The sequence below is a fragment of the Pyrus communis genome, chromosome 6 (genome assembly GCF_041283825.1).
Source record: "Pyrus communis isolate YQ-2024b chromosome 6, ASM4128382v1, whole genome shotgun sequence".
In the NCBI taxonomy this organism is placed as follows: domain Eukaryota; kingdom Viridiplantae; phylum Streptophyta; class Magnoliopsida; order Rosales; family Rosaceae; genus Pyrus; species Pyrus communis.
Window position 1 is genome coordinate 23753747 of NC_142570.1, and position 16470 is coordinate 23770216.

The window sequence follows — 16470 nt, forward strand, 5'->3', positions numbered from 1 at the left end:
TAAATTGTCTTTTCACCATCTTTTAGTTGACAAAGATGGTTTTATTAATATGTAGTTCAGATTTATTACCATGTAGTTCAAATTTACGGATTCTATTACCATACATAGCAAATAACAGTTCCAAAAACTATAGTTGAGGAAATTAAATTACGTAATCAAATACAACATTCACTAACGATACCCTAGATTAGCAAAACCATCGAACCCTCAATCGTATAATTGAAGCATGAGCAAAGAAACAAAGAAGTAGCTAGTCAGCCATTACTTTCGAATTATTGGTGGGATAAGATTCAACTTAAATTAGTGATGAGTAAGAATTTAACATATCCACTAGGGATATGAAAACGAAAGTTTAGAGACACAAATCATAGTTGACTGGTCATGTAAATCTCATCTTCGCTGTTTTGGATGGAATTGAATGCGGACGCACAGCAGCACGGTGGCCAATTTTGAGTTTTGTGGTCGGACAAAGACATTTGAATTATTGGCTCCAATGGGAAGACATTTTCATCAACATAAAGCTCATGCATGTCTTGATATATAATAGGGGAAAATAATTAAATTTTTTTCTCAAAAGGGGACTAGTTGGTATCTTTGCCACGGCAACTCATCTTTCTGGAGGCCGAAAAAATTCACAGAGGCATTTTAACCTCTCTTGGCCACCCGTTGTGTGATTAACCAGCGTCAATAATCGAATTCAGGACGTGCCGTGTGAAATATGGGTCTGAAATGCTTTTCCAGCCACAATTGGCTTAAATTTAATTCTTCCCGCAAACTATTATACATAGAGAAATGTTTATACACACTTACTTTCACCATAAGCACAATTTTGTGTAGGGCGAGTAAATAAGGTGTGGAAATCATTTTCTTCTGAATTTGGGAGATATCAAACGGAGCTAACGGACATAAGAAACATAGAAATACCAACCAGACCATATCTGCTTTTGCGCCATCACAGTCTCAAATTAATCAATGGACCTAGACACATTACTCCAGTATTAACCAAAGATGCAACGTTACGAGTCATATGATCATCATAATTATAAGGAATTTGTGATAAGCACGTAATTAAAGTATGGATAAGCTTGGACCAATGCCAATATGCCATTGCCACCACCAACATATCATGTGAACCAGAATTTGCTACACGTTGTTATCTCAAAATCCATGACATGAAAAAACAAGACTAAATGATGTCGTATCAAAGTTTAATAGTTAGTAATGCACCTCTAGGCGTGGGTGGATGTATATTGGATCAAGGTGGTCTCAAGACTACATTGAGTTTGAAAAATATATATGTGAAGGTTTTTTGAGTATTTTTTGAATGTTTGGTACAAGTCTTTTTTGTGATCAACAAGTGTTTGAGGTAATGCATGCTAGCATATCTTGACAGGTTGCGTTGACAGCAGTCGACATATTCTCTCGATATCACTCATTAGATTGTTTCGGCATATGTCGATATTTATTGACATATACCCAATATAGTGTTGCTGACAACAATAACTTACTAAATGTTCAACGAAACGCCTCACTGATTTTTTTTTGCGTGCTTCCCGCTCTGTTTGTATTTAAAAAACTAGAACATTTAACAGTGAGATCCCAAGCATTGCAAAAGCATGTAGGAGGAATTTGCAAAATCCTACTTGGGGGTATCATCTACAAAGCACTCACACATGCTTTTGCATTGCTCATAGAGGGTTTCTCAAATTCCCTCTATATCACATTTTTGTGATCCATTTCTTCATAACTTGACATCGATTCCTTAGGTCTTGTAAATCCTCGTCCAAACATACCCTAGGTCTAAGAAAAGGGCATATTAATTAATATGGGATACAACTGACTTTTAAATAAATATATTTGGGTTAATTTTATATTTTTCTCGGAACTTTTTTACTTTAATCCTTCAAAGAATCAAAGTTATTGAACTTTTGAAAGTGTGTTTAACGAGGGTAAAAGTCACATTAAATTTCCTTATTGCATGGTAGACTCTGGGGTGTAAAGTGGCACGAAAATGTCAGCCTTATTGAATTTCCCCGACCGCTTTCAACTTTTGTATATGGTGTCATTGTTGTCGTCGTTTAATGTATAGTGTACCACTGTTTATACGTGAGGTGGAGATCGAACGATGTGAAGTTATATTCGTACCTAAAAGCTTTGTACAATCGTATATCATGTGTTAGACGTGGTTTGAAAATGTTTTTAAAATGACTTAAAAATGTTTTGATGAAAATGCTTTTAAAACCAATTCTCAGTAAAAATACAAGTGAGTTCTGGAAAAAAGCTCGAAGTGCTTCCTGTAAGAAATACATTACTGGTACTTCTTCCAAAATACACTTCAAGTGCTTTTAAAATCCATAAACGATTTCATTAATTTTAAAAGTACTTCTACAAAATCCCAACCCTACTTCTTTAGTGGGGTAATTTTACTTAGCCTTGGGCTTTTTGGATGCTTTATTGGGGACTAGGCTTTATTTCGGCCTGCCATGCCTTTGCTGGCTTCCTTGTTAGGCCTTTCTTCTTGGGTTCCTTTCGTATTATACTTTTTGATACAAAGTGGTTTTGTACCAGAACCGAGCACAGAACCTCAGGTGCATGCATCGAACGTAGAATCTCCGGTACAACCGAACATAGAACCTCGATTACAGTTGCAAATGGCCGTAGTCGTTCGAACTGTATTGTATGTATGTATAGAATACTGCTAGATGAATTAAGCTAAATCAAAAAGGGAAAGAGTTGCCTCCCAGTAGTGACCATTTACAACTGCACTTTTAGGCGAATAAGACAATTCCATTCCATTAATTTGGAGTAAACGCATCGCCGCTGATCTTTCTTTTCATACTAATATGCAGCGAGAGGAATTACAAACATAGCATTCATTACATCTGACTTTGAACTATATACCAACTACCCTTTCCATTTTCTAATCTGAAACTGCACCGGAATCATTCGACACACGTGTTGGACGACACCACACAATGAAGTTTATGTTGTTACATCTTTCTTTGGTCCGGTCCACAATTATATCAAACCTAAGGACATATTTATGAGACTTTTGAACCCTCTGCTGGTGCTTTTACCCCCGAAACCATCATGTTCTATTTCATTTCACCTTGGAAGATATGAGCCATCAGCAGTTGAAAAGTCCATCCAGGTGTTCTAACAATCCGCCCATGGAATACTGAAGTCTACCCTTAACACGATACTAGATCTTCAGCTCTCTCACCTGAAAAACACAATTGCAAAATCGTTGTAAGATTAACGCTGATCTTTTCTTTATGAAATTTATACGCCATTACAAGCTAACATAAAGGTTAAAAACCAGATACACAGAATTACCCAAAAAAAGGGAAATACAGATATTAGCAACTGCCGCTAAAGGTAAACTCAAACATGATCAGGGAAAAGCTATAGCTAGGAAAAGCACTATCATGAAGTGTGTCCAATCATCCATATAATTGCTCAACAAGAAGATTATCGTAAATCAAGCCAAAAGCGTAATATGTGATGCATTTTAGGGGCAATCACGCCTTTTCCTTTCTGTATCTTTGGCAATCACAGAAAATTATGTAACAATGTTTGTAGGTCACAAAGTTGCCAATGCAAGTCATTACAAATCAAAGAAAAATGCTTCTTAGAATTTAGAATTGTCCACACTAGAAAATGGGCAATTTCAGTGCAGTCTAATTGGCAAGAAACCATAAAAAAACCATTACATGGTGTTCCTACAGCACATTTCGAATTCATGTTGTCAGCGCAGTATTTTGTTAATAATGATGCATTGAGTTAAGTATGGATAACTACCCAACCTTTTGGGGTGATTCCAAATTAGTCTCAACCTTTTAAAACATTCCAAATAACTACCTAACATTTTGAAAATTTGACATGTTGGATCACCGGCATTAAGTGATGACTTTACCAACATTAAGTGATGACGTTACTAGCATTAAATGATGAGGTGGACAGATGATACAGTTGATTTTCACTAAGTGCTGTCTTTGGAGCTCTAATTCCTCAAATCGACCCCTTTTAACAAAGTTAGACCGTAAATTTGCTTGGCTAAAATGCGTCGATTTGGAGATTCAAAGCTCCATAGATGACTTGAGAGTTAAACAGGCTTTAATATTTGTCCAAGTCATCAGTTAATTCAAAACGTTAGGCAGTCATTTGGAGTGTTTTAAAAGATTAGGATTTAGGCACCAATTTGGAATCACCCCTAAAGGTTGGGTAGTTATCTTGACTTAACCCACTCACTTTTGACATTATTATTTTAGGGCCGCAAGAAAGTATAAAAGGCATTTTCTAGTGTGAAGGAAGAAATAATGAATGAAAAAGCAAATAAAAACTAGAATATCTGAGTTTGATGCTAATATGCCCTGTTCAAACATTACCGTTCAAAAAAACTTATCAGAAAACACGAACACCCATCAAATTTATCAAGAAACACCACCAAATTGAATTTTTCTGACCAAATCTCTCATTGCTATGTGAGAATACTTACCATGCATGCACTTAATGAAAAAATCCAACTCAGGAAAGCAAATTGTGCCTTGAACTAGAGGAGATGGCTGCTGGTATACGAAAAATGAAAAATGGTGGTGATCAGGATCATTTCTTGGCTTCACCATCTCAACTATTCTCATGCACCCTTCTCTATCATAACATGAAAGTGCATTTTCCCCAGCTACAGTCAATCCTCGATCCCAGGCTAAATTTAAAACCTGTAGAAACAAATGAGAATCTAGCATCACACAAATTGATTACAGACAAACATATCCACATAATCAAACATTATATTGAAAAACTGCCTACTTTAAAACTTAATATGTGCCTTTCAATTTTTCAAACACCAGGAAACTCTAGGGGTAATACTTAGAAACTGAAGATCAAGTAAAATGTGAATTAGACAGGTTGGTTTCCAATAATTTATGAAGGAGATTCTCATATTCTTACGATTCAATTAGACGTTACATCTAAAAACATACGTTTTGTGGTTGACACTATAACAGTTAAAGAGCCCAAAGAGAAGGGATATCAGCAAGGGCCTTTACCTGCCAACTCAAACCTTCCGGATCAGCCAGTGCTTCATTATCCTGAATAGAAATATGCGGACCTGAGCAAACAAACTTCACCGTTGCTAAATGTTTCTTCAGAACTTCAAGAACGGGAGAGTACCCATCCTGGTTTGTTGGGTTATAGTACCCAGAAGTTAGCTCCGCTGCATGGCTAGTAGTCTTATACCACCAAAAAACTGAAGGAACCTACCCATTGGCATATTTTAATTAATTTTTCATTATGTACCAAGTTCACCATAGAGCACTTTAAGAAAAACATCACAACCATGCACCCCTTGATTCAGTTCTAGGTACACATGATTATACGTAATAATAAGGTTAATGAACATCAGACAATTTAAATATAACCAATCACTATACTACTTCCAGGTTTGATGCTGGGATTTCTCAATGTAACTAATCTTTATGGCCATTTCTAGGTGGGACGCTAGTGTAGGACTACACTGAACATAACAAATCTGTAAACCATTTAGGGTGCGTTTGTTGCACCAGACTATTTCGGACTAGACTAACTTTCGAGACTAAGCTAGACTTGCTTAGACTAGACTAAGCTGGACTGATTTAGTGAAGCATTTGGTGCAGTATCGGATTAACAAGCAGCATAACTAACAAACTCTAAAATTATATTATTTTAATGCATATCTAGAATTTTTTATAATTAATTATTCTTTTTTTTTTCCTTCTAGAAACCCTTTTTCTAGAATGCTCCATCTTCTCTGCCTCTCAACTCCCCTTTTTTCTACATCCGTAACCTCAATCCTCTCTGCCTCTTGATTGTTTCCTTCATCAAGCTTGGCCTGAACATCTGTTGCTTTCATGGAATCCGTTTGCAAAAAAATCAACCAACGAAACACCTTTCAAAATCCCATTTCCTTTCATGCAATTCCCCAGTTCTTACTAATTGCCATTCCATTTTCTTTTGTTTCCTTCTCTCAATTTTCTCACCATCCAAACAACTTTCAAAATCCCCAATTCCAAATAATTGCTCACCTTGTCTGGCATATCGGATTCAGATCATGGTCCGCTGAAAACGACAAAGTCGGAAATTGAATTCCAGCAACGGAACGGGACTGGTGGGGGAAGAATCAGTAGAAGCGGGGTGGTTGGTAAGTGAGAAAATTAAGGGCGTTTCTGAGAGAGAGAGAGCGATGTGGGTGTGTGCGAGATCTGAGATGCCAAAAGACCCAGATGGTGGAAGACCCCAAATCACCGACCCAGATGACAAAAAATCCTTATTTCCGAGGATTGAGATCTTGTAAGTTCGAACGAGGCACAAGGTTTGGACGAGCCAAACGAAGCAGCGCGGGGGTCTTAGCAGTCCTGGGATATTTGGGGGGTCTGGCTAAGGACTTTTAGTGAGAGAGTCAGACTTAATCCCATTAAACCTAATCCTTCAGCCTAACAAACATGGGACTACAATAATAGCTAGTCCAGTCCAGTCCAGTCCAAGGAGAGTTAGTGAGCCCAAACAAACGCACCCTTATAAGACTAAAGGAATGATTTAACAAATCCTAATCATGCATAATCTGCATTTTATACCTAACATCATGTAGACCGACAGAAACCACAGAGTTTTTTAAGGAATCATGAACCAAATGTTCAAAGACTTCGACACATGTGTGCTTGCGATGAAACTGAAAGTGAAAGATTATCCTTATCCAACAGTTAAAAACCCGACTTTCCACAACATCATAAAATATGGTTTAAAGGTAAAATTTCAGCCCTTCAAGTTCTATCGTTTACATATCACTCTTTGTTTTTTTGGTTTCAGTGTCCTGTGCTGGTCATAATCACATTCAAAGGAAGAGGAAGACGAATTCATTGTCCCATGAATGCATAACAAAATTATGGATTTTCTTTGGAACATAGATGGTGTCACAGAAGGATTACTTCATTTCACTGGATGTTATACAGAAACAGAAGGAATCAAAGTTTCTTGTAGTGATCAATATGTTATCCAACTTATTTACTTCTCTCTCGGAAGTTGATCGTTGAATTAGAAATTAGAAAATTTACAACAGATTTTACATTCTATCAACCCTTCCTTTCCACTTATAAATTCTAACACAAAATTGGGGTCATAATGGAGTGCATATTCCTTTATAACCAATCAACTCCGCCCTATTAAACACTAAAACAAAGGAACCACAATGGTCCTGCCTATTTTTCCTTTTGATCTAAACGCACTGTTAGTATAACATTGCTAATCAGAGGAGCAAAACCAGAAGAAAAAAGAAAGTTAGAAAGACGAGAAGTGAAGAGAACATAACACCATCTAGCACAGACAGTAAAGGGTGGGGCATAGACCAGATACATACCTTGACAATTAATTTGGTTTCATCAAAGGCAAGGCTTGCAAGAGACAGTACACTATCCGCATGATCAATTAACGACTGTGCATACCAATGAAGGAAAAAGCGTCCATAATAACTATCATAATCACCACGTTCACAGAAAAAGCCAGTTTCATGTGGCCGAGAATTGTATTCCCCAGCATTCTCAGGTCCCCTGGCCCAGAATGAGTGCCCACGCAATTTAGCAGCTCTCTGCAGACTCTCTTGTAAATATTTATCATAACACTGCAAAGAAGTGATCAAATGTTATTCAGCACAATTGCAATGCGAGTCTACAATTTGAAGGAGCATGAAGGAGCAATCTTCTTCAAGAACCAACGGTAAATAAATGCCACAAACTGTCTAAAAACATCGCCACTACAATATATGCAAAGAGGGAAATAGTTCGAGAAAAGAGAGAGTACTTTCAAATAATTATTTCTTTATCTCATCTATTTTAACCTGAAGAATATGGGGACAGAAAGACTCTAAATGGATATACAATTAGCTCCTCCAAGAAAAGAGACAAATGGATGGCATGGTTTAGATTTAATGGATACCTGAAACTCACCGATACCAGGATACCTCCACCCCATCCTTTCTGAAAAGGAAGGATACTTGAGCTCCCCAGATGCTCCAAGTCCAATTTCCACAGCAGAAATGAGACCCTCAGCAAACAAGTCGTCAAACTCAGTACGAAAACTTCTCATAAAATCAAAATAGACCTGCATAAAGAAACCAATTGAACAACACAGACAAAAGGTAAAGAAGTTTCAACTTAAAACAAGGCCAGACAGAACAGGGATAAATATATATATATATATATATATATATATATATATATACAGACAATTGAACAACACAGACAAAAGGTAAAGAAATTTCAACTTAAAACAAGGCCAGACAGAACAGGGATAAAAAAAATACACACACACACACACACACACACACACACACACACACACACACATATATCAATTCACCATAAAAGAAGAAATGGTACAGAGGCACATAGTGGAGGACATAATATATGATGAAGTAAATCAAAACAAAATGTGGATGGAATAGTTTAATGTTCCAAGCTAAAAGGCAGCTCAACATTCTGTACATATTTTCATACCTCGACACCAGTTCTTCCTTGTAAAACTCTTTCTTTATCAATCCCCAGAGATAGACATTCAGTGTTCCTCCTTCCTTCTCGATCTGTAAAGAATATGTCTGGGTTTTTCTTACCAATCTCTAAGATCCATTGTGGAAGAGGGATGAGGGCGTCACCAGAGTCACTTCTTCCATACTCATGAAATGCCATTACAACCTTCAAAAGAATGATTTCAGAAACTACTCGTCAACAGAATGTCAGATGCTCTAATATAGCATATGAAGTGTTAAAAAAAAAAATTCTTAAAGTTACAAGATTAGAATGTAACAATAATGCATCTTAACAAAATACATTCTCCCTTGTTTGACACCACAGTAGATTGCGTAGGAAGACATAAAACTAAATGGTACAAGTAGCGATGCATTTTCTACCACTCAATGTGTTCAAGAAAACTTGAGACAGCAATAAATAAATTCATAAGGAAAGGCACTGAAAATAAAAAATATTTTCGTAGTTCTAGCCATAGCTTCATTAAGCTTAATTCAATCGTTTTTTATTCATAAAATTGTGCTTTCCTAAGCTTACTAATTTGAAATGTCTTGAACTCATAATCTAGCAGATACTATAGTTCTACATATGTCCTTAGAGCATCTCCAAATTCCAATGGAGTAGGCAAACTCATTTTAATGAGCCACGTAGGCAAAACCTAGCTCCAACGGTATAGGCTATAAAATGGGTAACATAAGTCAGGTAGAGGTACCTGCAATTTGAGCTTGAACTCCCGGACGATGTTAAAAAGAGCTCTGTAACCAGACCAGACATATTTCTGGGGGCTCCAGCCTTCGACAATCCCCCACCAACAATCCACAACAACACCATCTATATTCAGAGATTGCACATGAGCTAGCTCCTGTCTCAATCCTTCAGGATCAACCAACTGACAGTAACTGTTGATGAACCCAGTCTGCAAAACAAGCTCCAAGAATTGTATCACTTAAAAAACCAAATTTTACCAAAATATGAAAATACAGGGAACATGGGTTTCTCTTAGAATCAGACAATAAGCAACGAAAACAAAATGCAAAGCGAAAAAGAGACTGAAAATTTGGCTCACGGCAAGGGCAGCATAGAGAGGAACATAAGCCAAGGCAGTGGTGGGAATGCCATGGTCCCCGGAACTGATGGAATTGGAAAGGTGACGCATGAGCTGATCACCAGCCTCCATTTCCAAGCATTCAACGGAGTTGTTGGTGGCGGCAGTGACCGTGGCGGTGGCTGTGGCTGTGGTGTCTCTCTCTGCAATTACTACAGAATCAAGGGATGCCGGTGACAAGCTCTCATCAATTCTCGCCATTGATGATGGGTTCGTTGCTTTTACTCCTGATGAAACTGGGCTCTCCACCGACCTCATCCCCATGGGGTTCTGGTACGCCGCTGCCTGTCACCATTTTCTACAAACTTTGAGTCCTTTAAATTGACCCTAATTCCGAAAATAAAAAAATGAATTACTTAGAAATGGGATGTACGGACCATTTGAGAGGGAGGAGGAGTGTGGCGGTAAGTGGTGCCATCGGGCTCGACGACCCAGCCAGCCTCACGTGCGAGGGCTGCGAGCACATCGTTCATGTCCGCACGCGCAGGCAGCGGAAAGTTACCGTACTGGCGGAGGCCGGCGAGCATCCGGCTAGTGATGGATCGACGGAGGCGTTCTCGAAGCTTGGTGCGCTCCTTCTCCTTCTCCCTCTCCCTCTTGCCCTTGTTAGTGGTGGGGGTGGAGGAGGGACTGGTGGGACCCGCTGAGCCAGCCGCAGTAGCGGCGAAGCCACGGGGACGGCGGGGCTGGGGCTGGGGCTGAGGGTGGGATTGTTGGGGTTGGATAGGATGGGACGAATGGTGGGGGTGAGGGAGGTAATCGGAGCTGTGGTCGCTTTGTGGGTCCAGATCGTGGCGGAGACTGTCGTCGTCGTTCATGTTTTTGAGAGGTGAAGGCCGGAAAAGGGCATATAATTTGAATGTGCACTTCTCAACGCTAAAAGTTATGTTCGCTGCTCAGTCGCTGATCCAGCTTCTTCGTAATGTGCTTTTCTCCGAATTAACTCTCTTTTCACTCGAAGTGCTTCCATGTGTTTGTGCTTCTTGAACTCCTTCGAAGTTATTTTTCTAAAATTAATTTATATTTTTACTAAGAATTAACTTCAAAAATCACTTAAAGTATTTTTATAAGAATCATTAAATTTGTGTTTATTGCATGAAGCACAGTACTTTTGAGCTTCAAAATATTTACTTTAAAAGTGTTTTCAGTCATTTAAAAATAATTTTCAAACGGCCTTTAATAATGTGATCTTTTTTTTTTTTTTTTTTGAAAAAATAGGTGAATTTCACTTTCGAAATATGGTTGCAGATATAATTAGCATTTTTGCAATAGGATAATACTTGCATTCCTCTTTGGGGATGAGCTCATTCCACATTGAGAATAACACACCTTAATCGTAAATATTTGGTAATCAAAATCATTCAATTTTTTAATCTCATTTGAAGATCACTCATACAGAAAATCATTTGTAATCGGAGATCATTCCACATTGAGAATAACATACTTGCATTCCTCTTGGAGATCATTAGTCATACAAATGTATACAACAAATTGACGGTGTAGATACCAAGTAACACATTCATGATAAACCGTCCATTTATCTGATGTTTTTGGATGATTAAATGATCTCTAGTTTTACTAATTTTTTGTAAGGGCTATCCTCGATGAAAATTGATAAATTGAACGGTTCCGATCTTTGATTTTATTCAGTCAAGATACCTTATTCGCAAATGAAAAGGCATGCGCATCTCTCACACAGAGGGATGCTATATTTTTAAGGTGAGAACCTAATGCTTTTCGAACGTCATTTTCTCATAATTCGAACATAAAATTTCGCACTTATAGGTTAACATATATAAACTTGATTGTCCCTCATCTCCTTTTTTGTATTGTCTTCACCCATCTCCCTTATTCTTTTCCCAACATAACCATTTCAACTGAACAAGGAAAAAAATGATGGTCGAAAAATTCAATGTCCTTCACGCTTCACCCTTCTCTAACCTAAACCTAATCTGCCTTCACTATTCTTTTTCTTCATTTTGAAATGTCAAAACGTCCAACACCCTAATTTCAACTAAAGACAACACAACCAAATTGTACCTAACCCCGATATATGGAGTGAATTTGAGTTTTATGGGATGTGTTGCTAAAGGTTTTGGGTCACCGAAGTGGGATCAAGTCTAGGTAAACAAGATTGTCACAATATTACACGTCCAAGTATCGTTTTATGTGGATGCAAATTGAGGTCTTAGTAACGTTTATGTGGATGCAAATTGATGTCTTTGAGACCATGATTTTTTAGTTTCCTAACACGTGGTGCACAAGACAACCCAAAGGGCCATTGTATTCCAGAGTGACTTATGTGATATGAATTAGGTCTTCTGGATTGGGTTGTCGGAGCAAGGCATTTTGATAGGCTCCAAATTGGTAAGGGAGATTTGTCTCTTCAAGGAAGACTTGCTTGTCATCCAAGAAAGGGAAACCTAATCAAACCTTGATTAGGTATGCATCCTCAAATATCTTGGGAATCCTTGTTATGATAAGATTAGCATGTGTCTCATGCAATCATTATTCTAGGAGGAAAATTGTAACAACCCGTCCTAAAATAATTTTACAGACTTTGGAATAGAGGGCAATTTGGTAATTTCAGCTAAGTTGGAAGATATTTTTAAAATGGTTGCTTTATGGGCCTTATTTTGTGTGCCTTGTGGGACCCACTTGGGGATTTTTGTCACATCCCAAACTAACTCTGTTGTAGCATGATATTGTCTGCTTTGAGCTTACCATTCCCTCACGGTTTTGTTTATGGGAACTCACGAGCAACTTCCCAGTGGGTCACCACCCATCATGGGATTGCTCTAATCCAAACTCGCTTAACTAAGGAGTTTTGATGAACTCCGAAGCCAGTGAGCTCCCAAAAAAGCCTCGTGCTATAGGGAGGGGAGCATGTACATATAAGGCACATCACGCCCTCTCTGTTGGTTAATGTGGGATCTCATAATCCACCTCACTTAAGGGGAACCTGGTGTCCTCACCGGCACATCTGTTGAACGACAGAGTGGCTTTGATACCATTTTGTCATATCCCAGGCTCGACTCCACCGTAGCACGATATCGTCCGCTTTGGGCCCCAGTCACACCCTTATGGTTTTGTTTTGGGAAACTCACACAAGAATTTCCTAGTAGGTCATCCATCCTAAGAATACTCTTGCTCGAACTCACTTAACTTCGGAGTTATGATGGAACCCGAAGCCATTGAGTCCCCAAAAGGCCTCGTGCTATAGGGAGGGGAACATGTATATATAAGGCACATCACCCCCTCTTTGTTGGTCTTAAGCGAGTTCGGGCGAAAGTAATCCTAGGATGGGTGACCCACTGGGAAGTTGCTCGTGAGTTCCCATAAACAAAACCGTGAGGGAATGGTAAGCCTAAAACACACAATATCGTGCTACTACAGAGCCGGTCTGGGATGTGACAATTTTGATTCGCTTATCCTTTCCTACCCATGACCCCCTCCCCTTTTTTCTGATTTTATAACACTTTCTCTCACAACTCCCTCACTTCTCGCCCCTCTCATTCTCTCTATAAAAACCGGCCCTCACTACAAGCAACAACAATGACAACACTCCCACCATCGCCCAAACCAAAAGCACCACAAGCTTCATCTCATCCTCGTGAGCCTAGAACACCCAAACTAACCTTGAACTTCCTTTGGGATCACTTGATTTCGTTGAGTATTGAAGAAGTTATGAACGCTTAAAATTTACCCATTTTCCGGTGAGCACCGCCACTTTTGAGGCGTTTTTCGGCCAATCCACAACGAGTTAGCCATAGTGCAAGGTACCATTTTCTTCATCTCATTGAGTACTACAACTTTGATTTTTGAATCACTCGATTTGGTTGAGTATCGATGAAGTTATGAGCATTGAAGTTGTGCCCATAAACCGGCCAAACCTTGGCCTGAAGCCCAGATCCAAGATCCAATCTTGCAGCCGGCCTAACCTAGACCCTTTGGGCCAAGCTACTAAGCCCAAACCTATAATTATGACCCAATTACCCAGCCCAAGTGTAAACCCATTAAGCCTATGACTTTGATCGTTGACCTGTCAACGTTGACTTTAGGTTGACTTTTTCGTGTTTCGATCGAAAACCCTCCTAGACTAATTTCAGCATCTTGATTCCAAATTCATGCTTCGTTTTCCCAAATTCAATCGTTTGAATAGAGTTTTATTAATTGGTACCATTTACGTACATATGTGCGTTTGTTAGTGGTGTTTCCGTTCTTCCCATTTCGCACGGCTCTTCGACGACGGAGTATCTATGAGTAGATCCCTTCTAAATTGCATATTTTACTATTAGAAATGCATACATGAAAAACATGATTTTATGTCTACGTTTTATGAGTAAATTGGTTTCACGCTTTTATGAATTATCATGCTTTATCGACTTTATGTTCATTGTGGTATATATGATTGATGACTATATACATACTTGTTCACATAGCTTTATGATATGACGTTTTAGCTACTGAACTCCAATTAAGATAGATATATATATTAGAAATATTATGTACTTACTTAGTGGTTTTTTATATGATTTGCCTACAGACGAATATCATGCCTATGGGTGTATGTTACTGCCTACGGGTTAATGGTCCTGCCTACGGGCGATTGATACTACCTACGGGCGAATGATACATTTATATTGGCTTCGGCTGGGAGATGTAGTGCCTTCGGGCGAATGAAGATATTTGTTTATATATATACCCTGTACTACTACTACTAAGCACATTATATATGATATATGTTTTATGAAAGGTTTTATGGCATGCTAAGGTTTTCGGAAAAACCTTTTACTTATAATGCTATACAAGTTTTATAAACCTGGGGGTTAGTACGTTAAAGATTAATTATTTTAGTATTACTTATATATCAACTTGGTCCACTCATGATTTGTTTTGCACCCCCTCAGGACTTAGATTCGAGGTGTACAATCTCGGCGTCAAGGCACTCCCGCATCGCCATCTTCAAGTCCTTTCGGTGTAGAACCCATCTCTTTGTTCATTCAAATTTATATTATTCATTTTTAGTGTCTCAGATTAGTTATATGCTCTGAATACGTCCCTCAATTACGTATTCATTATAATTAAATTTACAAGTTTTATTTATGTCGGTTAATTGTTTCTAGTTCTCATGCATCCTAATATGGCTTCGTCACTTTCGGGTGTCGCCTAGCACGTGCCTACCTTGATGTTTGGTGAATATCAAGGTCCGGCGTGTCAAAAATAAATCTCTCCCTATGTTCCCTCTAGCATTCCTTCAATTATTCATAGATTACTATCCTTACAAGGACTATTCTCTTATTAGTATAAGTATAAATACACCTTTTAGGGTTATCACCAAAGGTACGAGATACATACGCTCTCAAGTCTACTATTTGAATTCTAGACATTTATATTGACTTGATCATTAGAGAGTCCTTTAGTGGACCTTTTATTGATGAATAATGCTAGGAACACTCAATTTAGAGACTAAATTTTGGAGACTAAAGGAGATGGAAGTTGATGATTGATTTATTACTTAAGCATTGATAAAGGTGCTTATTTCTATTGGTGATACATCATTTAGTTTGCAATTTTAGTCTTCAAATTTAGTCTCCCTATCATTACTCTTTATTGATTGATTGATTAGTTAAAGATTGTGAGTGTTAAGAATTTACAAGTTTTGAGAATTGAGTTCCAAATCATAATTCCTAATAAGTGAAATCTAAAGAATTTAAAGTGTTTAATTTGGTAGCAAGTGACCATTTACCATAGTGATGGAAATGAGTTGAGCTTTTGCATGACAGTGTGAGTTTGAATCCTATCGGTGGCTAATCAAACATCTAATCTAACAAAATCTATCGTTTGTAAATAAAAAAAAAATGTTTAATTTGGTTCAATTAATCGAGAATAGCAAGAGAAAAATTGTGTATTGAATATTTACATCATCTCTTTCCATTTGCTATTATTTAGTTTTGTATGCCTATTGGCCAAATATGTTTATCTTGTGGTTTATAAGGCCTTTCTCGATAGACTACAAAATTGAGTATGATACTAATTATAGAGGTATTAAATTTTTATAGTGAGCCAAAAAATATGAGATGAGTGTTATCATAATGATTCATATTTTTGAGTTAAGTATAACTCATGAATGTGATACACATACAATGACTACAAAAAAAAAAAACAAAGGATGATAAAGCGTCATAAATACTAAAAATTCATCACATAATGATTATTTGTGTCGAATTTCTTTGTCACAAGGCCCGTCACCCAAAGTGTGATGAAATTGTAATTCGCCACCTGTACTTTTGGATGCATGACGTGATTCCTCACGTATTCTCAAGCTCAAATGCTAATTCTAAGTTAGTTTACGATGACCTAGGCGTCACAAATCCTAAAATTATGTGATGAATGCTTATATTCACTACTCTTTTGAATTTTTATTCATTTATTTTTATCATTTATTCTCGTACTCTCTCTCTCACTTTTATAGTTTAGTCCCACAACATATTCTTAATATTATGAAGAAGATTCTTTTGTATTTAAATTTATTATGATAAAATTATTTAAATAATGAAAAGTGAGATTTGAATACAAAATTTTGAATGCATGAACGAATACTTTTAACAATCTAAATTACAAATCACTTGCCAATTAACTTATGATTTAGTAAATACCATCATGTGGCCTTAGAAATAAAATAACAAATTCTTTTGAAAGGAAATATGACATAATTTGTATATAATCAGGGCACTGGAGCAAACTGAATATAAGAAGCAAAATAAAAAAAATAATAAGCAAATTTAAAACTCACGTCTCTCTGTATTTGCC

General features: G+C 37.6%; 1 protein-coding gene across 1 annotated transcript; it reads right to left on the reverse strand.

The window, feature by feature from the left end:
• Positions 1 to 2766: 2766 nt before the first annotated feature.
• On the reverse strand, positions 2767 to 10635 carry BMY2 (beta-amylase 2). The gene is made up of 9 exons (XM_068450835.2): positions 10035 to 10635; positions 9619 to 9942; positions 9265 to 9468; positions 8526 to 8720; positions 7966 to 8130; positions 7391 to 7651; positions 5049 to 5258; positions 4499 to 4718; positions 2767 to 3223 (listed from the first exon to the last, which is right to left on the reverse strand). Exons 1-9 carry the CDS (start codon positions 10473 to 10475, stop codon positions 3192 to 3194), a joined length of 2052 nt encoding a protein of 683 aa, XP_068306936.2. The 5' UTR covers positions 10476 to 10635; the 3' UTR covers positions 2767 to 3191.
• Between the last annotated feature and the right edge of the window lie 5835 nt (positions 10636 to 16470).